The following is a 26,738-nucleotide window of genomic DNA, read 5'->3' as shown; positions in this document are numbered from 1 at the left end:
TGTTGGCAGGGCCAGAAAATCAGAACATTTCGTGCAGTTCCTCTGTTGCCATCCCAGGGATCTATGGAAAGATTGCTGGGGATTTGAAGAGGGGCAAAAAATGGATATAGAGCCCAGAAAACTGCCCCAGTGCTGGGAATAGACACATGAAAGAGGGAGAACACCATGGCATGGGGGGGTGGGTTGGATATCAGGAAAATATTCTTCTTTTAGAGGGTGGTTGGGTGCTGGAAGAGAGAGAAGTCGCAGCCCTGGGGCTGCCAGAGTTCCAGGAGCGTTTAGACAACGCTGTCAGGGACAGGGCGGGATTGTTGGGGTGCCCTGGGAGACCCCAAGGAATTGGATCAATGATCCTGGTGGGTCCCTTCCAACTCAGGATATTCTGTTATTGCATGATCAACCCATCCTTGCAGGTACCTTGTGACAGGTTGAGCACCTGACCCTGATAAACCAGAACAAGCTGCAGTAGCTGGGAGCTGAAGTTTGGAAAGCTCCACTGTGGAATGAAGCAGCTTCACATCCCTCAGCGTAATTAAACATTGGAGTCTTTTTCCATCACCATCCTTTCGAGACTTTCAGATGGGATAATCCATCATTTTAAAAGAGGGGCTTGATTCCAGTCAGGAGAAGGCATCCTGTGAGTCTGTCGAATGCAGTGGCCCATGCTGATGATAGAGGAGCCTCCCTTTCCAACCCCCTCCTTTAGAGCTGTGTTCAGGATAATTCATCTGCACAATTCCTGAAAAATTTGGAGCTCTGCCTTGAGAAAGATCCCTTCCTATGGCAGGGGGTTGGAACGAGGTGATCTTTAAGGTCTCTTCCAAACCATTCCAGGAGTGTGTGATTCTAAGACCATCTCCACCCTCAAATCACACTGCTGTGCCTTCCTGGTTTTCTTGTAGAGCTTATGAAAGAGTTTTTCTTCCTGTCCTACCAGTTTTTGGTTTTAGATCTTTTTCTTGCTCTTTTTTTCTTTGGATTATCAGAAATTTTCCATCACCAGAGGGTTTCTTTCAGCCTGGAGAAGAGAATCTTCAGGGTGAAATTATTGAGGCCTTCCAGTACCTACAGGGAGCCCACAGGAAAGATGGAGAGGAATATTTACAAGGGCCTGGAGTGACAGGAAAAGAATAATGGCTTCAAACTAAAAGGGAGTAGTTTTAGATGGGATGTTGGCAAGGAATTATTGGATTGTGAGGGTGCTGAGACTCTGGCACAGGTTGCCCAGAGAAGCTGTGGCTGCCCCTGGATCCCTGGAAGTGTCCAAGGCCAGGTTGGACAGGGCTTGGAGCAAGCTGGGACCGTGGAAGGAGTCCCTGGCCATGGCAGGGGGTGGAGTGAGATGGTTTTTAAGATCCCTTCCAACCCAAACCATTCTGGGTTTCTGTGACTCTTCTGGGCTGGTTGTTTTGATACATCAGGACAATTGGTCCATGGGTCTTACTCATGTTTGGATTTGTCCTGATTGCCAGAGTTGGGAACTGATGGTCAGGAATTTGTGATTCTTCATCTTCCAGGTATGAGAAATGGATTTCTGCTGAAATAATTTGGACAACACCCACCTAATCAGTCTTTTGCCATGTCTGTAATCTTGACTTTGGCAGTGGTTGGGCTCGGCCTACTGAGAACAGGGAAGTGCCTGAAGGACTTCAGGGTTTTGGGATGACTGAAGTTCATTATCTGGGCGCACTGCTATGTGGATGAAGTGTAGTAGTTGTGATAACAGGCCAGATAAACTCATCAGCTGCATTTATGATTCTTTCTGGCTCTAAACCAAAGTAAAATCATGACATTATGTCTTTATATCCTCACACAACCGAGGTTCAGCACCGTTCCAGTCTGTGCTTTCAGAAGAGGGCTGGATGTGGCAGATGTGTGATTCACTCTTGGATTTCTGGCAGCTGGGAAGCATCACCTAATTAGCCCAGTCAGGAGGCTGTGCTAATGTGGCTGAATTCCTTCTGGGAATGAGCTGCTGTCTCCATGTGACACCCAGCCCTGGAGACACCCGAGTCCTTCATAACTGTCTCAGGCATCTGTGTGGCAAGGCAGTGCTTGGTGGAAACACTCCCAAACCTTCATCTAAGCTTGGAGCAACAGAATTTCCACGTGGTTCTTCCATAATAATTCGCCAAAAGTGAGAGCATCACTTTACTCCTGGAAAAGATGGAATTGTTCTCAGGAGACTGCACACCCCATGGCTGCATGGGTTGCTTCACCTGGGTATTTTTGTGGCTCCTTAATGCTGCACAAGGAGAGGTTGGTTACCAGGAATTTTTTCATGGAAGGGGCTGTCAAACTTTGGAAGGGGCTGTCCTCTTCCTTTTGGAGTCCCCATCCCTGGAAGTGCCCAAGGAACATTGGAACTGGATGTGGCACTCAGTGCTCTGGGCTGGTGTCAAGGTGGATATTGGACTTAATCTTGGAAGTCTTGGAGGTCTTTTTCAACCTGAATGATTCTGTGATTCTGTGATATTGTTCTAATCTCAGTCCAAGAATTTTTCAAAGCTCTTCACACCCCATTCATATTTCTTGATTTGAGAAAAACCTGAACCACAAGGTCCCAATGTCAAATTTCTACTTTGTAAGATGGGGATGGTAGAAGGTCTCTAAGCTGGGATTGTTTCTTTGCCTTGATTTGTACCTATTCCCTATTTTTAGCTGGCTGTGGGAAATGTGGCTTTATGTAAAGACCCTGGAAGTGAGAGTTTCTCCCTGACCTGCAATGTTCTTCTCCTTTGTGACTGAACTGTGTGCACACAGTGAGTTTTATTCAGGCAGCCTTGTGGGAATGCAGGACTCAGTCTTCACATGAGAAGATTTTGACTAAGAGGGTAAATGAGATGATTTCTTATTCATAAAATCCAGCACAATCTTTGGGAGAATCCAGTTTCTCATACAGCAAGTGCTGAACTTCTTGAATACAGCTCTCATTCAAAATTACAGAAGCTCAGTGTGTTTTGTCTTTCTCCAGAATTTGGGGTAACACCATTTCACCTCTTCTATCCCCAGCACAGATAATGGACTTGTTTCATTGTTCTGATGTCATTAAACATCAAATGTGTACATTCTGTGGCAGATTAAGACCTTTCAGTATTGGTTCAGTTGGTACCAAGTTGTTGAAGAGCACAGACTGCCAGTCCCATCATTCATCATTGTATGAGTGTATTAATATTCAAAAACTCCAGCTTTCCAAGCAGTTGTACTTTAGAAGACACTGACACCTCGCTGGGATTCAAATTGTCCCTGGGAAGGAGCCTTGCTCTTGTTTGGGGAAGCTCTGGAGTGCACAGAAGTCAATTGAAAAGCAGGAACCTTTGATCAAATCAAACAGTTGAAAGAAATCCTCCCCAATGAGCATCTCCAAAGTGTGGGGCCCTGACAAAGTCCTCCTGACTGTTAATTTAGGCTCTGTTTTATAATTCATTAGAATTGGGAGACTGAAAAAGCAACAAACAGCCCCCTGACTTCTGCCAAGTGGCATATGGCTGTCATCTCTGCTCAGCCTCCAGTGCCCTGCTCAGCATTCCTGCTCTCCCAGGGATGAGCTGATCTATAAGAGGATTGCTCTGGATGGCTCTGTAAGGGCTCAAGATGTTGTTTCTCTGTCATTGATACAGAAAGGGGGGATGAATGGGACATGCAAAAAATACTACCAAAAAAATCTTTGTAGATAATTTTATTTTTTAAGTTTTGCGGAGGTGTGGGGCAAAGCCTGTATTGCCTGGTTTTTTAATGGGGCCATCCTCAGAGCTTTCCAGATTTTTTTAGACTGTAAGCCTGACTGCCTACTTAAAGTTGCACCCTGACCATGGTCCTGCTGTCACCTCCTTGCTGTCTATACAGCAGGACTTGGACTTTCAGCCCATCAGTTTTGTGCCTCTTCTGTGGTGTCCCAATTTCTGTAAAGTAATAATTGACTTCCCTGTTAGGGAAGAGGGTGATTTTCTCCTCTCTCCCCGACCTTTCAGCCAGATACAAGCTCTTTGTTTGTGTTGACTCTGGCAATCACAAAGTTCTCTGCTCAGGCTGAAAATTAACCCTGCATGAATGGAAGTGAAACGTGATTTCCAGCCAGGATTTAAATTGCCAGGAGCAGGGATGCTGGTGGGATCACCCTTCTGGCATCAGCACTGACCTGCAGTGCCTGAGCCAATTCCAAACCCTGCTGCTGTGCTCATGGCTGGGGAGGAATGTGTCATGTTGGATCAGATCAGGAAGTTTGGCTGCTCTTTGTGGGATGTCAGAAACTATTTCTCCAGACCTTTGGAAAAATCAATCTGATACCAGAGAAGAGTGTTTGACATGGTGCAAATGTGAGTCCTGTAAAGGGCTTTAATCTTGAAATTCTCCTGACCTCTGTATGGGTGAATTCCTTTATCTGTCAGGGATTTCAGCCAGTCCAAGGTGACTTTAAAGAAAGGCTCCTTCTTGCTTTCATGGTCTGTACAAAAGTCAAGCAGACAACAAAACTAATTTCTTTTAAGAGCAGCCAGGTCTGGTGGAAAGTGTCCCAATCAGTGGCAGGGGATGGAACAAGATAATCTTTAAGGTCCTGTTGAACTCAAACCATTCTGTGATTCTGTGAAAATGTGTTTGGGAGAAATGAAAAATCCACTTGCCTCCTTCAGCTCAGTTCCTTCCTGAGAACAGTCCAAACCAGATGCTTCTTTGGGTAGTTCTGCTCCCCACATTCCTCAAAAGTACCCAATCATTCCCAGCCCTTAGGAAACAGCTCAGATACAGCTGCAATTCCTTGTAGTGAGTGCCTATTGTCCACAAATCCCACCATTTTTCATTCCTTCTGCCTTTCTGTTTGGAGTTTTGAGTTAGTGGCAGAGAGGAAGCCAGCACTCCATAGTTTTGGTCACTCTGACCAAAGGGTAAAGGACAAACCTGTGGCCACTGCTGCTCAGGGGCAGCTGGAATTTCCTCTCCAGCCTTGTGGATCCTTTGTGAATACCCAGAGAACCAAAGTCATTGTAGGGCATCTCATTGCCCCCTTCCTGTCAGGGACAAGCCCTTATCTTGCCTGTGTTTGTGCAGGAAATGTAAGCAGGGCTGATGTTTTTCCAGCAGTTGAGGACCATCTGTCCTACAACAAACTCATCACCTGCCAGACTTATTCAGAACATCTCTCAGGCCATATGTCTTGTGTATCCATGATAAAGAAGAAATGTAGGAGCCATTTCTCCTCCCTGTGACCTTCCAAACACGCTGGCATTTAGCCTTGGTGCTGATACAGGAGTTCTCCAGATTAATATCTGCTTTTTGTTGTGCTGACCCAGTTTGCTTGCAGAGGGGATATTTATTTCTCCCCAGTTTTGAAGGCCTGTACTTTTTTTAGACATTGCATAAGGAATCTATCATCTGCAAATAATTAAAATTAGACACTAGAAATGACATTGTGTTGCTAATGAGCAGATGTGTCTACTTATACCAGTGGAAGAACAGCTGTACACATAAAAAACGCTGCAGCCACCCTAAACCAACATTTGGTATTCTGCTACAGGCCTGGAACTCCATTTGGAGATTAAAGGCAAAAAAAGAATCTCATATTTTTATGTTTTGCCTTTACATTTTTGTAACTCGCTTCCCTTTTATAATTTGAGTGAGATTTGTGAGTCTCAGATTAAAGCACCTTTGTCATGTATTTCAAACGTTACGAAGAGCCTTGATGGTCTCAGCATTATTACAAGGTGTAACAAAAACCAGTAGAAATACAAAATCTATTGTCACCAGGCATATTAAATATATTCAAAATAGAATTACCAGCCCCTCAGGGAGCCATTCTTTGTCCAATACTCCTCAATATTTTCATTAATGACTCGGAGGATACAGTGAAGAGGATGCTAATTAAATCAGTGGTACAGACATTGCTGGGAGGCTCTTGAAGGAAGCGAATAAAGCACAGCCCTGTGTTGATAAATTAACAAAAGCCATGGAAATCGATGCGCCAGGACGCAATAAAGATAAGTGTGAGGTGGTTCCTGCAGGGATGGACACTCAAGAGTAGAACTGGGCTGTTTGATAGGAGTCTTTCTGTTGTCTTCTTCTAATTCCTGCTCGTTCCAATGAAATCCCAGTGATGGGTCAGTTGACTGATGGTGATTCATCCCACCTGCTATGAATTTAGTCCCCTGCCCAAAACCACCTCCAAAATACTTGTGGTCTGTGTTTTTTTTTAAAGTAGCAAAGTCTTTGCCAGAGTTGTACTTTGGGAATGCAGCTTCATCTCCTTCCTGAACTGAAATCTTGTGTTTTGTTGTTCCCACTCTTTGTGTTTCTCCAGGAGTAAACAGGCATTAAAAATAAATTGGTGTTATTAGGCTGCTTTGCATCCCCAGGAATTTCAGCTGCCGTGCCCTAATTTGCACGTTAGACTCTTCTTATCCATATAAATTAGAATAGACTTTTCCTGACCTATATTTGCAGTTTAGGAGATGATGTTTTCCCTGCATCTTTCTTAATGAAGGGGATTATTAACCAGAGCAGTGGTTTGCTGAGGTGGGCTGAACACTTTGCATTTTGAAGTGAGTGCCGCTGAATCAATTCTGGCTCAAGGGCAAAAGTCCTTCTGGGCTCTGAATTCCTTGTTTAACTGCTTTTAGGTTCTTTATTTTATACCTGATAAGGATGTGTGGACCATTTCCCCAGAACTACTGAAAATTAAAACTCTGGCACTGTGGGAAACATGAATCCACCTGAGGGAGGTGAGGTTTATACTGGAAGAATGAGATTATATTTTATATATATGTATATAAAATAAGTATACTTATTTTATAATATAAAATAAAATATCATGTGGGTCCCTTCCAACTCAGAATATTCTGTGACTCTGTGATATAAGAATGAGATGATCTTTAAAGGTCCTTTTCAACCCAAACCATTCCATGATGCCGTGGTTCTATCCATGAAGCCAACAGGGAATGTGGTGGGAATAACAGCATCTAAATTTTCATGTGTTTGTAGAATTAGGAAAGGGCAACCTTAGAAAGTCTTTTTCTGCAGAATTTTTTGATGGATTATTCCTAATCGTTAGGCAAGGAAAACAATAGATGAAGTCAAAACAAAGAGATACCAAACATTGTTTTCTTCTTCAAATAATAGTGAATTTACTGTACTTGGGTCTGGAAATCTGAGGCACTGAAGCGTGGCATCATTAATCATAGTTTATGGTGATTATTAGTAGGCTTTTAATCTTTGTTTTCGTGTATAATTAGGTACAAGAGGTCAAAGCTGACTCTCTTCTGAACAACAATATTTTCAATGAATGACTGTTTTTCTCTGCCTGCAATTTCCTTGTGCATATTTATAAGAGCACACTTGTCTGTGTTTTGAGAGAGCAGTGTCCCATGAGCTTATCTGCTGATAAAAGCAAATGACAACACTATTATTTTTATTATCACTAATTATTTTTATTACTGTTGCAACAGCACCTGGTGGATCAGAGTGGGCTTGGATTCCTAGTGCTGGCAAATGCCTAAATTGAGGCAAGGCACTAATGAACAGCAGATAAATGAAGGGAAAGGAGAAGGCACATGAAGAAAACAGCAGCAAATCTGTGTAGTTCCATAGCTGAGCCCATGTGGTAACTGGTCTGAATCCCTGCATTTCTTAATTATATTTTTCCCCATCATCAGTTGTTTTCCAGCTTTTGGTAACATCACAGCAAAGTTTAGCCCTGAAGAAAATCAGCAGTGAGGGCCCAATTCTGGTGCCCAAACAGAAGTGCCTTTGCCATATCAGATGCTTTTGGGTATTATCCCTGTTTTCCAGCGGTTAGAAAATGTGGAGCTCATTTCTGCCCTCTGTCATGTCCTCCAGCCTCTTCCACACATTCCTGCTCCATGCATTTTATTTGGGATTGCAGGCTATCAGCATCTCCAGGCAGGCTTGTTTCCCCAGCACAGCCAGGAGGGATAAAGGCTGAGCTAAATCCACTTAAATTTAGATGTTTCCACGGGCATGGAGTGGCTCAGCTCCCACGGGTGTGGGAAGAGCTGGTCAACAGAGTTGACTCAAACGAGGCATCAATGTTTGGTCAGTTTTGGTTGCCTAAACCAAACCTCAGTTCCAGCTTCACCAATAAATATGGATAAAAATTTCATTCCCTTCTCATGCTCATAGAATCACAGAATTGTCTGAGTTGGAAGGGACCTTAAAACACATCTCATCCTACCCCCTGCCATGGGCAGGGACACCTTCCATGATTCCAGGTTGATCCAAGCCCCATCCAACCTGGCCTTGGACACTTCCAGGGATCCAGGGGCAGCCACAGCTTCTCTGGACACCCTGTGCCAGGGCCTCACCACCCTCACAGCCAGGAATTTCTTCCCAATATCCCATACATCCCTGCCCTCTGGCAGTGGGAAGCCATTCCCTGTGTCCTGTCCCTCCATGCCTTGTCCCCAGTCCCTCTCCAGCTCTCCTGGAGCCCCTTTAGGCCCTGGAAGGGGCTCTGAGCTCTCCCTGGATCCTTCTCTTCTCCAGGCTGGACATTCCCATCTCTCCCAGCTTGGATCCAGAGGGCCTCCAGCCTTGGGAACATCTTTGTGGTTTTCTCTGGAGTTTCTCCAGCAGGTTGAGGTTCATCCAGTTCCCAGACAGGTTTTTAAGAGAAAGTACCTCTTTAAAAGCCTAGTGCCTATTTATGGCAGAAAATGTCTAAAATCCTGCCTAAACCAAAACATTTAACTTTTGATTAAAGTGAAGTCAAGCTTGATTAAAGCAAAAGTCCCCTACAATAAGTTTAGTGCCATTAAGGATGATTTATGTGCATAATTCACTGTTCTATTCATCTGTTCTGTGCACTACTAGTAAATACGAATTTTCAATTAATAATTAGAAATGGATTAACACTTTTGCCTGCCAGTGATACTTGAGGTAACACTTGAGCTTTGTTGCACTCATCCAAAACAAACCTGTGAGAGGTTTTTTTTCTGGGTTCAGGTTGATGATGTGCTTCCTTCAAAGGTCAAAGAGCATTCAAAAATGCATTTATACATTGTTATATCTGAGAGAATTAATAAATAATGAATATACAGGGAACTTTTCTTCTAAACCATGTCTTCCTGGAGAATTTCTAGTTTTTAAAAATATGTATAAAATATTTGAAGTCTTAGAGGAGCAGTTTTGCTACTGCTCCTGATCACTGAATGGTTTGGGTTGGAAAAGACCTCAAAAATCTTTTAGTGCCAAAAGAGGACCAAAACCAGAGTTTCCTCCTTGGCACTAAAAACTGTGTAGATTGAAAACTTTCTAAACCTTGTTGACAGTGTAGAACTTTTCTTTATTATGTACAAGCTCATTAATTCTTTTAAACCTCCTGAAGAAACTATTTTCTATTTAATTTATACTTCCTGCACCACAGCACCTTGAAAATCATGCAGAACTCTCAATGCACAGCCCTGTAACGAAATTCTTTCCTATTAACATTTTTCTCCTTTAATCATGTGCCATAAAGAGTTTTACTTTCCCCTGGCAACTTTTAAGCTGTATGGATGTAATCATTAGAGTGAGTGATGACATCAAGCCAGGCTGACATGGTGCCATTGATTTTTACTAAATAATGATATGATGAGCTGTAAGAAGGAGTTTTATTAGTCTTAACTCAGCAAGGATTGATTGGGGAGAAGAAAATGACCAATCCGTATCTCAGGTTGCTGCAGGTATAAGAAAATAAGTGACAGCTGCAGAAAAGTCTATAAATCACAGGAAAAATTATGATAAAAATAAGAGCTGTGAACTGCCCTTTAAAATTTCACTGGATGGCAGAGAAGAGTCGAAGAGACCTCAGCCATTTATCTCCATTATGCCTGGGATCCTCCGAGAATAGCAAAGTTGACGGATGATGCCATTACCTTTTTTTTATTATTTTTAAATGGAGGGAAGATAAGGAGTGGTGTCTAAGTGTTACTTTCAACTCATTAGAGGGTTGAGTCTTTGAAAGAATTCCTTGATTTAGCCAATGAAATAAAGTGTCTTTTGCTTTAGCTTTCTGTAGGTAATGTATTAAACATCGGCTTTTTGGAAACAAATCTGCTTGTTTGCAGTTTCTGAAGAAAAAAAATATAGTCCTGGGAAATATGTTTTTTTATTAATCAGAGAATCACAGAATGGTTTGGGTTGGAAGGGAACTTAAAGATCATCTCATTCCACCCCTTGTCCTTGAACAGAGACACCTTCCACTATCCCAGGTTGCTCCAAGTCTTGTCCAGTATGGCCTTGGGCACTTCCAGGGATGGGGATTCCATATTCCAGTCCATATTCCAGTCATTCAAACCAAAGGAGAGCCAGCATTTATTGCTTTGATGCCAAAGAATGTGAAGAAGACCAAAACTTCTAAGTCATTCTTACCCACGTGAATCAGAAGATACCAAAGTGTTGGTAAGAAAGGGATTTTTAGAGCCATTTCTTTGCCTGTTATCTACACTTGGGCAAATATCAGCTTTCCCAGTGGCAGTGTGTTTATATTCCATGGCAGTCTCAACCTGGGAATTGTTCCTTTGACAGGGTCTGGGAGCTCATCACAGCCCCCTCTTCTCTCCAGCCACCATCCTCTCACCACAAATTTCCATTTCATATACATCAGAGCTCAGCTCCTGAGGGCTTTTTGTGGTTAATTGGTGCCCTGGGCTCTGCTGGCACAGTGAGGACATTTCATGTTCTCCAGAGTGGTCAGGGCTGAGCTCTGCCGAGATGCTTTGGTCAGCCAGAGGGAAATTCCTGCATATGATCCATGCCCAACATCTGAACATGTTTGGAGTTCCAGATGCCCTTATCTACTCTGGTTCTCCAGAGACAAGAGCATACAGTGACAGCTCAGTGCTCACACAGGATCTGGGTTGTTGGATTTTGGGCTTTTTCATATTTTGGCACCACACAACTGTATCCAAACTCCACATATTTTTGTCTTTTGCCAGAGAGGTGCAAATTATCTGCTTTTCTCTCTGTCCTAAAATCAGTCTCTCTATCAAAGCATCTCTTTGACAAGAGGATTTCTGGCTGTTCCCAGCACATCAGCTGATTTTCTTTGTTCCAGGCCTCACCAGTGACTGCCAGGCTGTTACCTCAGAGGTCTGTTTGTCCCTGTTCCTGCTGGATGTGTTCCTGATCACCTGCTCAGGGGCGCAGGATTTGCCTTTTCCAGTCTCTCTCTTGCCCCACTGATATTACTAAAGTAGATCTGGATAAGAACAATTCCATTATGGAAAGGGTTGTCCAGCCCTAGCGCAGCTGCCCAGGGCAGGGGTGGAGTCCCCATCCCTGGAGGAATTTAAAGTCCTTGGGGACGTGGGTGGCCTTGGCAGTGCTGGGGGATGGTTGGACTTGGTGATCTCTGAGGCCTTCTCCACCCTCATTGACTCTCTGAATCCTCAGGGTTAATGAATTTTCTTACCAACTTTAAGAAGGAGCCTGTTCAGTCCTGAACGAAAGGGAGGTCCAGGTCCTACTGACAGATTTCCCTTTTATCCTTGAGGAAAAGACTGATCTCCTGGAGCTACCCTAAAAACTATCCCTAAGCTGGCAGGTTTGGCACATGGCAGGGGATGGCACTGGGTGATCTTTAGGGTCCCTTCCAACCCAAACTGTTTTATGAGTCTGTGAAAATGTGTTTCCTTGAAGTGAAGCCCTCAGGAGTAGAATGTGGCTTTAGGTGCATAGTTCAAGAGATAAATGCTCTTTGTTGCTTGGATGTTATCTTATTTGCCACCTGGATTTTGGATATTTTGGCTTTCAGTTGCCCTTCCAAGTTAAACAACTTTTGCAAGACTGAAGAGCCTCATTTCTCTGCGGTTTTTTTTTTTCTCCTCTAGAAATGTATTTTTAATTTAGAGTCAGTTCTCCTCTTAACCTTCTCTTCAATAAATTAATTAAGCTGACTGGCTCTCAGATATTATGTCATGGTGGCACATGCAGATATTAAATGATCTGATTTTTTCACTCAGAGCACTGTGCACTTGAGCTCATACCAAACTTACACTCCTAAATTCATGCTGGAAACAAGCACCCTCTGTAGTGATCCTCCATTTAGAGAGATTTTTGTAATCTCCTCCCTAGTTGGTTGTTAAACAGTTTGTTAAGCAATAAATAGATTTGCAGAATGTTAATGCTTAAGCTCAAGCATCAATCAGCATTAACATATCCTGGCAAAATTAAAGCTTTCCTGGCCTGTCCTCATTTTATCCCAAATTGGCTCTACCAGAGCTCCCTGCCACCCTGGAAGAACTTCCAAAGGAATGAGCAAAATATCCTCTGGTGGCACTTGCCACTATTAAGTATTGATGAAGAACATTGTTATTGCTTTTATTGTAATAATACATTTTAACAGCTAAAAAATAACCCAAATTATCAGAAAACTCCAGAAGATGTTTTGGAATCAGATTCTTTCATGTAACTGCTGGTCATTGAATGGAATTTTTGTCCTTATACATATTTTAAAATATTTTTGTGACTTGTTTTTCATGAATATTTCAGGCAATTTTTGTTTGTTTATTGTATTTCCCTTTAAATAATTTCTTGTTGCCCTGGGGAGTCCAAGAAGGATAAATCCATGATTTAATGAGGAGTAGTGAGTTGATGGCATCTTTTTCCCTCCAGTACCACAGGCTCTTTCTCCATCCTCTGTCCTTTGCCAGGGGGGTATCAGGACATCCATTTCCTTTTCCATTTCATCTCCACAGTCCTGACACTTGATGGGAATCCTCAGAGGGGCTTCTGCAGCTTGGTGGCAATCCTAACACCAATCCTGATGATTTCCAATTTGTCTTGGATTGCAGCTTTTTGGGAGGACTTTGCTTAAGGAACTCCAACTTTTTCATTCCCACAAGTTCATCCACACCACCAGACAAAGTCAAAATTAACACATTTTATTCCAGCAAAGCTTAAAGTCGGGTTCTTGAACACAAAATTGGGAAGAAGGGGGGAAAGGCAGTGATAACAAAGGTGCCAATGCAGCTGCGAAAGTGCATGTCCAGGTAATTCTTGATGCTGAAGCTGCTCTGAGGCTGTTGTTTGAGTTTAGAGAATGATCCACAGCAAAGCTGGCTGAAGAGAATGGGAATGGGAATGGGAATGGGAATCAGCAGTGGCTTCCCAGGATTGCAGTGCCAAACCAAATCTGGGCTGGTCACCTGAGGGGGCAGTTGTGACCTCTCTGCTTTGGCCCAGTGTTTTGTAGCTTTTCAGGGAGGATCCATCCCATATTTTGCAAATTTGTACATGAATGACTTCATACATCAGGTCTTTTGAAGGGGTTACACATATCAGCAGAAATATCACAAAATCCTGGTCCTAAAATTGCCCATCCAGCCTGGTCTTGAACTCTTCCAGGGATGGGGAGTCCACAAGCTCTCTGGGCAGCCTGTCCCAAAAATAACTATTTTTCTCCAAAAGCATTTTGTACCTCTCTCCCATGAAGTTGTATTCCCACAGCACAAGAAAGATTATAAGCACTTGATAAAATTAACATTTTTTTGGTAACCATTTGCATGGTTCAAAATCAGTTTTTTTTAAGAATGCCATGATTAGAGTGACTGCAGATTAATTATTTAAGGTTTGACATCTGTATTTGACTATTGTGTGATGGAACAAAACCGTAAAATGCTCATATTTCATTTCCATGACATTTAAAAGGAGATATCAGCATTGAATCCCTTTAGGACTCTTTAACCAAAGACTTGGACTCCCTAAAACTCCCTGCTGAGTGTGCATGGCAGCTGTGCTAATCCAGCTGTGTAACATCCTGAATTTACTGGGAGGTGTCCCATGGCAGGGGCTTGGAATGGGATGAGCTTTAAGGTCTCTCCCAACCCAATCCAACCCAATCCAACCCAACCTAACCCAACCCAACCCAACCCAATCCAACCCAACCCAACCCAATCCAACCCAACCCAGCCCAGCCCAGCCCAACCCAACCCAATCCAGCTCAGCCCAATCCAACCCAATCCAACTCAACCCAACCCAACCCAACCCAACCCAGCCCAGCCCAATCCAACCCAACCCAACCCAGCCCAACCCAACCCAACCCAATCCAACCCAACCCAATCCAATCCAAACCAACCCAACCGAACCCACCCAACCCAACCCAACCCAACCCAACTTTACCTAACCCAACTCAACCCAACCCAATCCAACCCAACCCAACCCAAATCAACCCAACCCAACCCAATCCAACCCAACCCAACCCAATCCAATCCAACCCAGCCCAGCCCAACCCAACCCAGCCCAGCCCAGCCCAACCCAATCCAACCCAATCCGACCCAACCCAAACCAACCCAAACCAACCTTACCTAACCCAACTCAACCCAACCCAATCCAACCCAATCCAACCCAATCCAACGCAACCCAACCCAACCCATGCTGGGATTCTGTGGGATGGGGGTGTTCTGGACTTCCCCCAGCCCCCAGGGAGGGAGGGAAGCTGATCCCCCTGCCTTGTGTCCCCCCAGGGATGCGGCAGGGGAACGACGTCGGCACTCAGTACCGCTCGGCCATCTACACCTTCTCCCAGGAACAGATGGAAGCTGCCCTGAGATCCAAGGAAGAATATCAGAAGGTAGCACTGGGCAGGGGGTGGAATGGCTTCAGCTGTGAGCATGAGGTCACAGATGTCACCAATTAACACAAAATCACTCTCTGTGCATTGCCCTCTTCATGCTGCTGTTGCAGCACCTCAGTCCAATGCCCAACTTGCATCATAGTTGCTTTAAATTCCAACTTTTAGGGATTTTTTTTGGTGTGAGTAATTTTATAACCATGCAGAAAGAGAAATAGCTCCTTGTGCAAAGATATTTTGAGTCTCTTCTACAGATTTATTTAATGTGGGTTCACCAGAACAGAAATTTGTGAATTTAAAGCTATTCAAGCTTCTCTGGACCCCAAACCCTGAGGAGTGAACCCAAAATCCCAGATCCATGAGTTCCTGAACATTGCTGATCAATAACTGAGCTGGATAACTCAGGATCACCCACCTGATGCTTATGAGATGCTTCTATCAAGCCTTTCCATAAATGTCTTGGCTGAGGTGTGACAGCCTGTGACTTACTGAGAGTATTTGTTGTGACACAAGGATTTGTGTGAGAGAACTTCCACCAGTTCCCTTACTTACAGAGTTTTCCCCTGTTTTCCGGGGAGAATAGATCCTGTCTCTTCTCTGCCACTTTATTATTTAGGTAAAGGCAGAGGGATTAGTATCCTGCAGTGTTGTTGCACTGTGGTGCTGCTGACCAGCGCTCTGCAAAATCCAGATTCTGCAGCAGAAAAATAATAAATTATTATAATTTATATGAAAAAAAAAACCCCACTCACCTGGGACATCTGGGCAGTAAACTCAAGTAGTACCAAAAGACAATCAGTTTTCATTATATTTAATTATACAGTCACCTCACATGTGTTATGTTAAAGAACCAGGAATTTGGGTGAATATTTAATGTGAAGAGTAAAAAGCACTTTTTACATCAACTAGAAGGCCCCAAAAGGCAGCAGATTGTTTTTTACCAATGTGAGTATGACTGGGTGAGCTCCTAGGACTGGTTCCTACTTCAAATTGGAATTATTTTGAGTGCAGAGAGGTGCTCAGGACTGCAGGTAAGTGATTTCCAGATCTGATAACTGTGTGTAAATGAAGTGCTCAATGACTTATATTTGTTTCTGATGGGGATAAGTCACTCTTGAAGGTGTTTATCTGGTGGTTTTGGAAGACATTTATCATTCAAAACTTCTTTTTACTCATTATTTACCTCAGATCCACTGCTTTTCCAAATTACATTTGTTCCTTTCCTTTAGCATCTGCTGACCAACATCACCCTGCAAATCTTACAGCTTTAATTTGCTTTCCCAACTCTATTATCCTCTGCTGTTATTTGTCATTAAATAAATACTGACATGAGAGCAAAATTGCCATGTGTGAGATTGCAATATGATATTACAGAAATTTCCATCATCAAATAGATTTCCTTAATGGCACCATTTAAAATTTACCTACTTTGAAAAGTGTGTGTAATTAGTACATTTATATAATTAGGCACAACTGTAAGTGAGCACATGTAGAGTTTGTTTTTGCACTGAAGTGGGGAAGGAAGGGACGGTGTTGCCAGCCAAGGAAACCCAGCAAATATGCACTGAAATTCCTCAGGGATGTGTGTTTCCCATGTATTATTAACAACAATATCTCCAATATTATCTACTGGGGTATTGCATGAGCAGTGGAATGGTTGTGTGGGAAACACACTGAGCAAACAATTTGTTCAGGAATCCCTTTTCATATTAAATGCTGTGCATTCTATTATTTTAATGTAAATGTAATACAGCCACTTTCCTTATTATGGCAGCAATTTAAAATAAATATCAAGCTTTTTCTGGCAGTGACACATGCCAGATAATCATGGATAAAAATGTGGGAATGGCACAATTTTTTCCGTGATAAGCAGTGCTGCCTGCAGCAAGGGAGGAAGGACTAACAAATATTACAATAACTGCAGTGTCCATGGGTGACTCCAGCATTTTTTGGCACTGAAAAGGAAGAAAAATAAAATCAAAATGTCATTTATTTTTTTGTTCACTGAATAATTGTGCATGTGCTCTTAAATGTGGTTTGAACTGAGGGCCTGAAAGAGCCCTAAAAATGGCCTTTTAACCAGAAAATGATGGTATTTGCTAGATGAAGTTTGGGTTTTTTCCTAACTGGCTTCTGGTGTCCAGGGAAGGGAATGGGACTGGGGAAGGGGCTGGAGCACCAGGAGGGGCTGAGGGAGCTGGGGAAGGGGCTCAGCCTGGAGAAAAGGAGGCTCAGGGGGGACCTTGTGGCTCTGCACAACTCCCTGACAGGAGGGGACAGCTGGGAGGGTCAGGCTCTGCTCCCAGGGAACAGGGACAGGATGAGAGGGAACAGCCTCAGGCTGTGCCAAGTTGGGGTCTAGACTGGATATTAGGGAAAAAACTCTTCACAGAAAGGGTGCGCAAGCATTGGAATGGGTTTCCCAGGTCAGTGGTGGATTCCCCATTCCTACAGGGATTTAAAATCCCTGTGGATGTGGCAGCTGGGGACATGGATCAGTGGTGGCCTTGGCAGTGCTGGGGGATGCTTGGATTTGATGATCTCAGAGTGCTTTTCCATCCTCAGTGATGCTGGGATTCAATTTTAAGCAACAATAATCAGATTTATTACCAGGCTGTGACTGAGACCCTGGGTGTACCCCAAGCCCAGGTATCCTGCAAGGTCACATCTATTTTGAGTTGTGGATCTTGTTGCTGATCCCTGCAGCTGCTTTGAGAGCTGAGAAGTGGCAGTAGAGCGCTGAATTCACATCCAGCCATGGGGCTGGAGCTGCTGAAGGAGCTGAGTGCAGGAGTCAGAGTCAGCTGCTGGTGACAGACTGTAATGCAATAGTGCTGCTGCTAAACGGTGACACAATGGAACTGTAATCAGAAAAACATCAAATGAGGGCCAGGCCTTGGTGAAATCACAGTGAATGAGCAGCTTTGCCTGAAGCTGAGGTTTTTTAATACAGGTGAACCTGAGGTTACTCAATTTTCAAGACAGTTGCTCAGCTGGGTTTAGTTTTCAAATGAATTATCGAGGCAATTGTAATCCAGAGAATGAAATCAGGGTGGGAAGAAGTTTGTATTCTTTTCTTTTTTTCAGAGTCAGACCTTGCAGTTGTTTTGTCAAGCACTAGCACTGGGTTGTAAGGCTCTGAGGATACACTGAGTGCCTCCCCTTCATGCAATCACAGAATGGTTTGGGTTAGAAGGGACCTTAAAAATCATCCATGAGCCATGGGCAGGGACACCTTCCACTGTCCCAGCTTGCTCCAAGCCCCATCCAGCCTGGCCTTGGACACTGCCAGGGATCCAGGGGCAGCCACAGCTTCTCTGGGCACCCTCACCAGGGCCTCCCCACCCTCACAGCCAAGAATTCCTTCCCAATATCCCATCCATCCCTGCCCTCTGGCAGTGGGAAGCCATTCCCTGTGTCCTGTCCCTCCATCCCTTGTCCCCAGTCCCTCTCCAGCTCTCCTGGAGCCCCTTTAGGCCCTGGAAGGGGCTCTGAGCTCTCCCTGGATCCTTCTCTTCTCCAGGTGAGCACCCCCAGCTCTCCCAGCCTGGCTTCAGAGCAGAGGTTTTGGGTGGATGCATTCCATGGAATAGGGAACACGAGGAATTAGCAGAAGATGCAGCAATCCCTGCAGCACAGCAGACACTGGGAAGCTTCCACCAGCTTTCTGAGATATGATGTGGGAACAAACCAGCAAAAGGTGCAAAAATAAGACTTTTACATTTGGTATCAAAGAAAGAGATTGAAGAGCTGGAGTTTCCTAAAGCATTCCAAAAGCAATGAGCTTTGGAGCAGCAACCTGCAAGGAGGTGAAGTGGTCAGGATTGTATTTGTCAAAGCTGGAGGCAGGGCTGTTTACAGACCTCTGGGATCTGCAGTTCTGAGTGGTTAATTCCATGAAGGAATGCCTGGCAGTGGGAATTCATGACCTTCATCTGTGTTTTATCTGACTGCTGTGTGAATTCAGAACAGGCTTTGCCTGGGAGATGTTTTTTCATGTGATTTTTGGCTGGGAGAAGCTAAATAGCTCTTTTAAAATGAGATTGTTTTTATTAAAGCAGTACAATACTCAATAAAAAAATAACACCTGCTTACTCCTCTTCAAATTATGTCTAATTCAGAGCTTTATGTGTCAAATTATCTCTGCTTCACTCTGCTGTGAATGGCAAGGACTTGATTCCTGATTGATGGTGGTGGCTCTTGTGGAGACAAGCAAAGCTGATCTGGTAAGCTGAGCCATTCTTTGGGTTGTAATCGCTTTTCTGTGCTGCAGAGATACCCTTTGTATGTTCATGCCTCTTGGAGAAAGCTGCATTTGGCTATGGATGAGGAGGTTTTGTGTGAGCACTTGTGAACTCTTTTCATGTTACTGTAACTGCAGAAAATTTGACTTTGCCACTCTGATAAAATTCGGGCACCTCACATTGGGGAACTGTCTCAAAATTCGAATCCATTTCTTGAAGACAGTGGCAGCGAGATAAAAGCATTAATGGCATGAACTTAGGATGAACTTGTGGATGTGTCTACCTGGACTTCATCAATGCCTTTGACAGAATCTCCCATGGCTTATTCCTGGAAAGTCCAGCAGCCATGGCCTGGGCAGGTTCCCTCAGGGCTGGGGCAAGAACCTAGTGATGGCTGGGCACAGGGAGAGCTGGGGAGTGATGCTGCAGTTGGTGACACCAGCCCCCTACAGCTCCAGGCTGGGGCAGAGGGGCTGGAAAGGGCCCTGGGGGTGATGCTGACACGAGCCAGGTGTGCCCAGGTGGGCAAGAGGCCAAAGTGGCAGCTCTGGGGTGGCAGCAGGGCCAGGGCAGTGCTGTCCCCTGTGCTGGCACTGCTGGGGCACCCCCAGTGCTGGGGACACTTATGGGACAAGAAGGACAATGAGGGGCTGGAGCTTGTCCAGGGATGGGAATGGAGCTGGGGGAAGGGGCTGGAGCACCAGGAGGGGCTGGGGGAGCTGGGGAAGGGCTCAGCCTGGAGAAAAGGAGGCTCAGGGGGGACCTTGTGGCTCTGCACAGCTCCCTGACAGGAGGGGACAGCCGGGAGGGTCAGGCTCTGCTCCCAGGGAACAGGGACAGGATGAGAGGGAACAGCCTCAAGCTGTGCCAGGGGAGGTTTAGTTTGGACATCAGGAGGAATTTCTTAATGGAAAAGGTGATTAAATGTTGGAAGGGGCTGCCCAGGGAGGTATTGGGTTCCTTACAGCCCATTTAATTCCACCCCCTGCCATGGGCAGGGACGCTTCCCACAATCCCAGGCTGCTCCAAGCCCTGTCCAGCCTGGCCTTGGACACTTCCAGGAATCCCTGAGGAAGAGAAGTGCCACCATCCCATGCTGAGTGCATCCTGCTACTCTTCCTGTTCCCCAGGAATGCAGCACATGGTGCTTGTTTTTATTAATGCTGAGAAAGGCAAGATTATTTTTTTAATATAGCTTTCAATTCTGCATTTATTGTCTTCACTTGATAAAGGCCAGGCATTTCATTTGGCCCTTTGACTGTTGCAAATGCAGCTGATGCTGTATTTGGATTTAGAACCAGGAAGAGCAGGATGAAACCAGACTTTGTATTTTGCAATCATTTTTTCATCTGGGAGGTCATGGGGGTCACTGAAGGAGCCATTTGCTTTATTGCACTGGGAATGTGAAGTTTATATTGGACATTTAAACTAATGCTAGAAATTGCCCTGTAATAAACTAATGTAAATATCAAATGGATTTGACTTCAAGAGTGGGTTGTAAATAAAACATTTCCTGCTTTGTGTGGCTTGCCCTGTTCAGCCTGCCATTAATGTAAAAGCATGCTGGATTTGTGTAGACATCCCATTTTCATGTCCTTAGGCAGATAAATTCTCAATCTCCGTGGCACATCCTCATGCTGCTTCAGAAAATGAAGATTTTAAAGGGCTGAGCTGTTGTTTGAGGGGTCCTACCCTGTGTGACCTGGCCTCCAGTTGGGCACAGCTCTCCTGGGTCATCCCAGTGCCAAGGAAAAGTATTGGAACGTGCACAGATGCCAGCACAGAGGTTAAATCCCTTCCCACCAGGCTGGAAATGTTCTCTAACATAATTCAGTGGTATCTGAGGTGCTCCTGAAGAGCTTCTAGTCCAGGCTTTTGAATTTCTTGATCTTGATTATGGATCTGTTACAGCATTCTGAAAGTGTCACATGCACATTAAATGTCAGGTGCGTAAATGTGATGATGACCTTAATAATGGTGGTTTAAGTGAACACAGGATTTACAGGGAACAGGATGGAATTCCTTCTCTTCAGGAAGCTCTCAAGGAGTTTATTTTAACTGAGAGATTAGTTAGGGGGAGGACGGGATAAAATAGGAAAAGGTCAAAGTAAAAGGAGCACGATGGTCATTAGCTGGTGCTGTTCCTGTTCTCTTTGGGTTAAACACAGCCCTTAAAGCTGACCTAAGGAAAAACTTCCAGGAAATAAACCTGAGGAATCATCTCCAGAGGTGTTCAGTCTCATCATGTGTGAACATGTTGTGTCTTAATTCTGCTCTGCCCTTTGGACCCATCCATGTCCAGGTGAAGGATTGGATTTGAAGTGGGGATCTCTCATGGACTCAGAGGGGGAGAGAGATTTGCCTGGTTTGAGGTTTCCATACAAATTAAAAAATCCAGGAAAAAGCCTTTTTTAAAGTGACATTTCTAATGAGCACGGGAGCATTATTTCTGCTCTCCAAACAGTTTGTTTACCCCTACTGCTGAGCTGTGGGATCCAAGAACACTCATCAAACCTCATTTTCTCAGGGACAGAAGTGTGCCTGAGCCAGGATTCAAATGAATGCTCATGGAACACTTTCCTACTGTTTACCCAAGTCTGAAACGCTCTGAAAGCAAAAAATGTATCTGAGCATGATGACACTTCAGCAAGTTCTGAGTTCCACAAAGCTCTCATGTGGAAATGGCAGATACTCAACATTTATAAAATATCCTGCTCAGGCCTCTGAATATGGACAGAGGAGGGTCCACTTAAACACTCAGGTCCCCATGATTTGATAACCAGATGGTTGATAGCCAGTTGTGTTGACAGTTCATGTCTGCTGAAGTTGTTTTCCAGCTGATGTCTCAAGATTCCCTCAGAGGACCCAGTGCAGATCATCCATAAGCTGCAAATCCAGAGCAACACCATTGGAATCCATGGAATTACTTTGGATTTCCAGTAATGCAATTGAGATAAAAATCTGGCCCCGGAGTTTTGTGCCTCTCAGTGTTTTTGTTGCCCAAAGAGCTGTCGTAGGATTGTGTGTTCTATTTTCTGTATGAAGTGTACATCAAGGAGAACTTTCAGCTTTGGAGAAAACAAATCAATACTTCCTGGAAGGAGAAATCAGAGGATGCTTTAGCCAGCAACATTGTCATGTCTGATTTGATCTAGTTTTTTTTCCTCCTTTATTAACTTCCACAGATCCCTTGTAGACTGGTCTTTCCTTTTGTTTTATCATGGAATCACAGAGTCCCAGAACAGTTTGGGTTGGAAGGGACATTAAAGCTTATCCCATTCCCACCCCTGCCATGGGCAGGGACAACTTCCACCATCCCAGGTTGATCCAAGCCCCGTCCAACCTGGCCTTGGACACTTCCAGGGATCCAGGGGCAGCCACAGCTTCTCTGGGCACCCTGTGCCAGGGCCTCCCCACCCTCACAGGGAAGAATCTTCTGTCATTTGATGTTGTCCCTCATCCTTTTCTTCCACATTTTTCCCAGTCCTCAGATTTTCCACTTTTTTTCCCCCTCAAACCTGTGTTTCTGAAAAACCTTCCCTCTTTTTTATCCTGGCAGACAAACTTGTATTTTTTAAAAAGATAAACTTGTATAAGATAAGTAAGATAAACTTGTATTTTTTTCTAGCTGACACTTATTAGGTGTCATTTGCTCACCGGGCCTGAAAATGAATCCAGCTACCCAAGATAAAGTGGACAAAATATATTTCCTCTTCCTGCTGCCTTGAGCATCCCAAGCTACCTTCTAGGGCAGGACCATGGAGTTTTGTGCAGGAGGAGTCATCAAAAACTGAGAAATCACTTTCAGTGAATCCCTGCTTCAAGCCCCCGTATTAAATCCAGTTTTTAATCCTGACCTTTCCCTGAGCAAGCAGCCTCCTATGGATTTTTGGGGTTAATGTATTCCCATCGTGGCTTCTCCTTTCTCCTGTGCTTTCGTTATTTTTAGTTGGCTTGGTTAAACCAGGTCTCTTTCAAGTTTTAAAGGAGTTGCATTTAAGGTGTTCACAGAAGCAAAAACTCTTTTACACACCAAGACCCTTTGTGAGGTGGTGGAGAAGGGCGGGAGGAAGAGCTGTATCCAGACAGTGGGTGAAGATGGAATTTTGGATTTTTTCAGGGAAGCCATGGAGGCAGTTTGAGATTTAACTCCATTCCAATGATCTCAGTGGTTCAGGGCAGTAACTCTGAGACCTTCATGTGATCTCCCAGTTGCACCAGCACTAATTTAAAAATTATTTCTAAGCCTTGATCACTGCAATTCACAACAATCCTGGTGAAAGTCCATCTTAATCCAGTTATCATTCCCTAATTTTTGCACATTTTTTGCACTTCTTTTTTATATTAAAATAATTTTATGATACTTAATCAAACACAAAATATTCACTGCATTGGATCTTCAGATTTTCCTGTGTCAGCTGAACTTGTAATAGCATCAAAGACAGATGTTTGGTTTATATTTGACCTGTTTTCTACAAAAACATTGATTGGCACTAATTATATTCCCTATCATTTGAATGTTATTTCTTTTTTTTTGGGGGGGGGGCGGATTTTTTTTGTTTGTTTAGTTTTGTTTTATTTTTTTTTCTTTTTACCCATGTACAAATTGGCCCAGTGTTGTTTGTGTTGTCTTATTTTCCCATTTGAAGTGCTCAGGGAACTGGTGCTCTTTCCCTCTTCTAAAATTTTCAATATTAATAATCTACTGACTATGTGAAACCTACATTTTCCTTAAAAAGCTAAAAAATTAGACAAATTTCGCTTTTTTGGCCAGTGCTTGATGCTGAAAGACACCCAAACTTAAAGGTTTTTGCACTCCTTAAAGGCGTTTTTTAGATATTTTTCGATAATCTAGATTATTTTTTTAATATGGAAAGCATAATAATTAAATTTATATTTATTTATTAAGTATTTAATAAACACAGTTATTTATCACAAATGGCTGAGTGGCTGTCCTAGAAATTTAGAAAAATCAGTTTCCTCTAGAAGTGACAACTTTCAGCCCAAACCAATGAAGTTTTGTGGAGATTAAAACACCCAAAGAAAAATTCTGGAAAAAAGAAAGAGGAGTTGAAAAATTGCAGTGAAGGATTGTAACATTGCTCCCCCTTCTCCACACACACATACACAAATGTGCACTTTTAACACCATCATCAGTTTAATTTCGGTAATATTTTTTATTTTTATCTCAATCAGCTAATTATATCCTGGGTGGTGATTTTTCATCCAGCTCTTCCTGCCGTTATATGTATGTGGCTGCTATTTTATGTGCCAACAATCCTAGGAAATATATTTCCCCATTATCCCGTGATCTATTATCACAGGAAAAACCTTCAGTGCGGAATTAGGGGGTTTTCCAGGGCTGGAGAAATCCTGATTTCTTTCATTGCCCTCTAGTGGGCTCGAGCTCCTCTGCAAGGGCAGGGAATGAGGAGCTTTCCCCTTCTCTTTGTGCCACACAAACCAGCAGGTTTTCTGTTATTTCAGTTGTTTGTCCATATTTGTGTGGTTCCTGGAGCATCATTTCATGGGTCAGATGCAGCAGAATTACCCTGCTGGGGTTTATCAGTGATGAGCAAAAGAGGATTCTGTGCTTTGTGTGTTTTGCTGTGGGAAGCAGGAGATGGGCATTTCCCAAATGAACATTCCCCAAGTGAGTTTTGGGGAGGACACTCGTAGATGTTGGGCTGTCACTGAAATATTTACAATCTGGAGAAGCAGATATGAGGTTTTTTATAATTTTATGATATTGTAGCAGTGTTGAATTGTGAATTCATCCCACACTCCAGCTGAAGGAGGGCTTGGCAATTGTTCCATCCCATTTATTTGTGATTTATCATAGAATCCTAGAATGGTTTGGGTTGGAAGGGACCTTAAGGATCATGGGCAGGCACACCTCCCGGGTGTTCCAAGTTGCTCCAAGCCCTGTCCAACCTGGTTTTGGACCTTTCCAGGGATCCAGGGGCAGCCCCAGCTTCTCTGGGCACCCTGTGCCAGGGCCTCCCCACCCTCACAGCCAGGAATTCCTTCCCAATATCCCATCTAACCCTGCCCTCTGGCAGTGGGAATCCATTCCCTGTGTTCTGTCCCTCCATCCCTTGAGGCAAAGAGATAAATTTTGAACAGCAAGATCAAAGGAAATCAAACACGACTCCAAACTGGTTGTTATTCTTTTTTATTTTGAATTAGCAAACAATTTACAAAGGTATAATATATCATAATGTTTTATTGCTTGCTGCTTTTATAAAGTGAGTGACTTTTTGATGTAAAATCCCTGTTTAATATATGTGGGCTTCATCCAAAGTTGTATTTCTGCACTGTCCTGGAAAGAGAGGAAGGGAAAAAGCTCTAAAGGGCATTTTGGAAATGACAGCATAATTCTGTCTGAGATACTTGGGATAGGTCAGGCATTAATTTACATCATGAGGAAATCACAGTGTTCATTAGAGAGCAGAGCACGAGGGAGTCGAGTGTCTGTGCAAGAGGCAAAAGCAGGGTTGTTTAGAATCATGAAATCCTGGGATTTTTTAGGTTGGAAAACCCTCAGAGATCACCAAGTCCAACCATCTGAGCACTGCCAAGGCCACCACTGCCCCATGTCCCCACGTGCCACATCCACATGGATTCTAAATCCCTCCAGGAATGGGGACTCCACCAGTGCCCTGGACAGCTGTTCCAGGGCTGGGCAACCTTTTTGAGAAATAAATTATTCCTAATATCCAATCTAAACCCCCCGGTGCATCCTGAAGCCATTTCCTGTTGTCCTGTGTGATGGATTCACCATCCACAAACGATGGCTCTGTGTCCACTGGTGCCTTCCAGTGGATTGGAATCCCCCTGGTTTGCCAGGATGCTGGGAAATGATGGAATGGGGCTCAGGGGGTGCTTCGGGCAGTTCCCTCAGCATTTTTGGCTGGATCCCACCCCATTCCATGGGCTTGTAGCAGGTTGATGACAGCCTTGGATTACAGGATTCATTCTGCCTCCCGTTTCTCTCTGGAGAACAACTGGTCTGACTGTTAAAGAATGAAGCAAAGAAGGCATTAAGTCCCCCCACCTGCTCCTCATCCTTTGCTGCTCCATCCCCCTGCATCCAGCAAAAATTGCAGTGAAGGATTGTAACATCCTCCAGCAAAGGGTGGAGGTTTGTACGTCTGTGTTTGCAGATGTGCATTGAGAGCAGCAGGGAAAAAAAATTCCTGCAGCTTTGCACTTTACTTCAGGAATGACTCACTCCCTCTGGTGGGAACATTTCATTCTGAATGTGTGATGCCGCTTTCCCTCCTCCTCCTCCTCCTCATCCTCCTGCATCCAACCCCCTCCCCACATTCCCATTGCTGCTGCCGCTCCGTGTGTGACATCTGCTCCTTGTGCTGCAGAGCGGCACTTTGGTTTCTATGGTAGCTGCTGGAGCCACTGGACCCATGGACTTGGAGGGAGAGGAGGGAAAAAATGCTCAAAGTGGCCAAATTCAGGTGCAGGATGTCCATTGTCCCTTGGTCAGAGGGCTGGGGTGTTTTGGGAGAGGGGCTCCCATGGGTGGCAGCTCCCAGGACATTCCAGGGTGATTTCCTTCCTTCTCCTGGGAAAAGAACCTGCAGGCCAGCAGTGAAGTGAAGGGTGTGAAGAGCAGCAGATTTTGGGTTTGGTTGAACTTCACGTTTCCTTTTGTCTTGTTCAGGTCTCCAGTTTGCAGCAAATGCTCCTCGGCTTCTGCCTTTAAGGTGGTGAAAATGCAGATGCCAGAGCTAAGATATTGTAATTAAGTGTCTATTTATAACAGAGTTTGTCATTAGAATTACCATGTCATTTTTTAAACAAGGGAGGATAATGCCAGTTCACAATCTACACCTGTAGCTGTGGGGTTTTTTTTATTTTTTATTTTTTAATTATTTTAAATGCACTTCTTCTTTGATTTGTTCTGGCTCTGAATT

The 26,738-nt window shown here is 44.0% G+C and overlaps 1 protein-coding gene across 1 annotated transcript in view; it reads left to right on the top strand.

Annotated features, from left to right (window-relative positions):
- Window positions 1–26,738, top strand: part of MSRA (methionine sulfoxide reductase A) — a 239,638-nt gene that overhangs the window by 142,978 nt on the left and 69,922 nt on the right. The window contains exon 5 of the mRNA XM_030946428.1: window positions 14,454–14,560. Within this exon, the coding sequence (XP_030802288.1) occupies window positions 14,454–14,560 (107 nt within the window). The remainder of the gene's footprint in view (window positions 1–14,453; window positions 14,561–26,738) is intronic.

The sequence above is a fragment of the Camarhynchus parvulus genome, chromosome 3, assembly GCF_901933205.1.
Source record: "Camarhynchus parvulus chromosome 3, STF_HiC, whole genome shotgun sequence".
NCBI lineage: Eukaryota > Metazoa > Chordata > Aves > Passeriformes > Thraupidae > Camarhynchus > Camarhynchus parvulus.
Note: the sequence above shows the minus strand (reverse complement) of the source record. Positions and strands in the feature narration are given on the sequence as shown.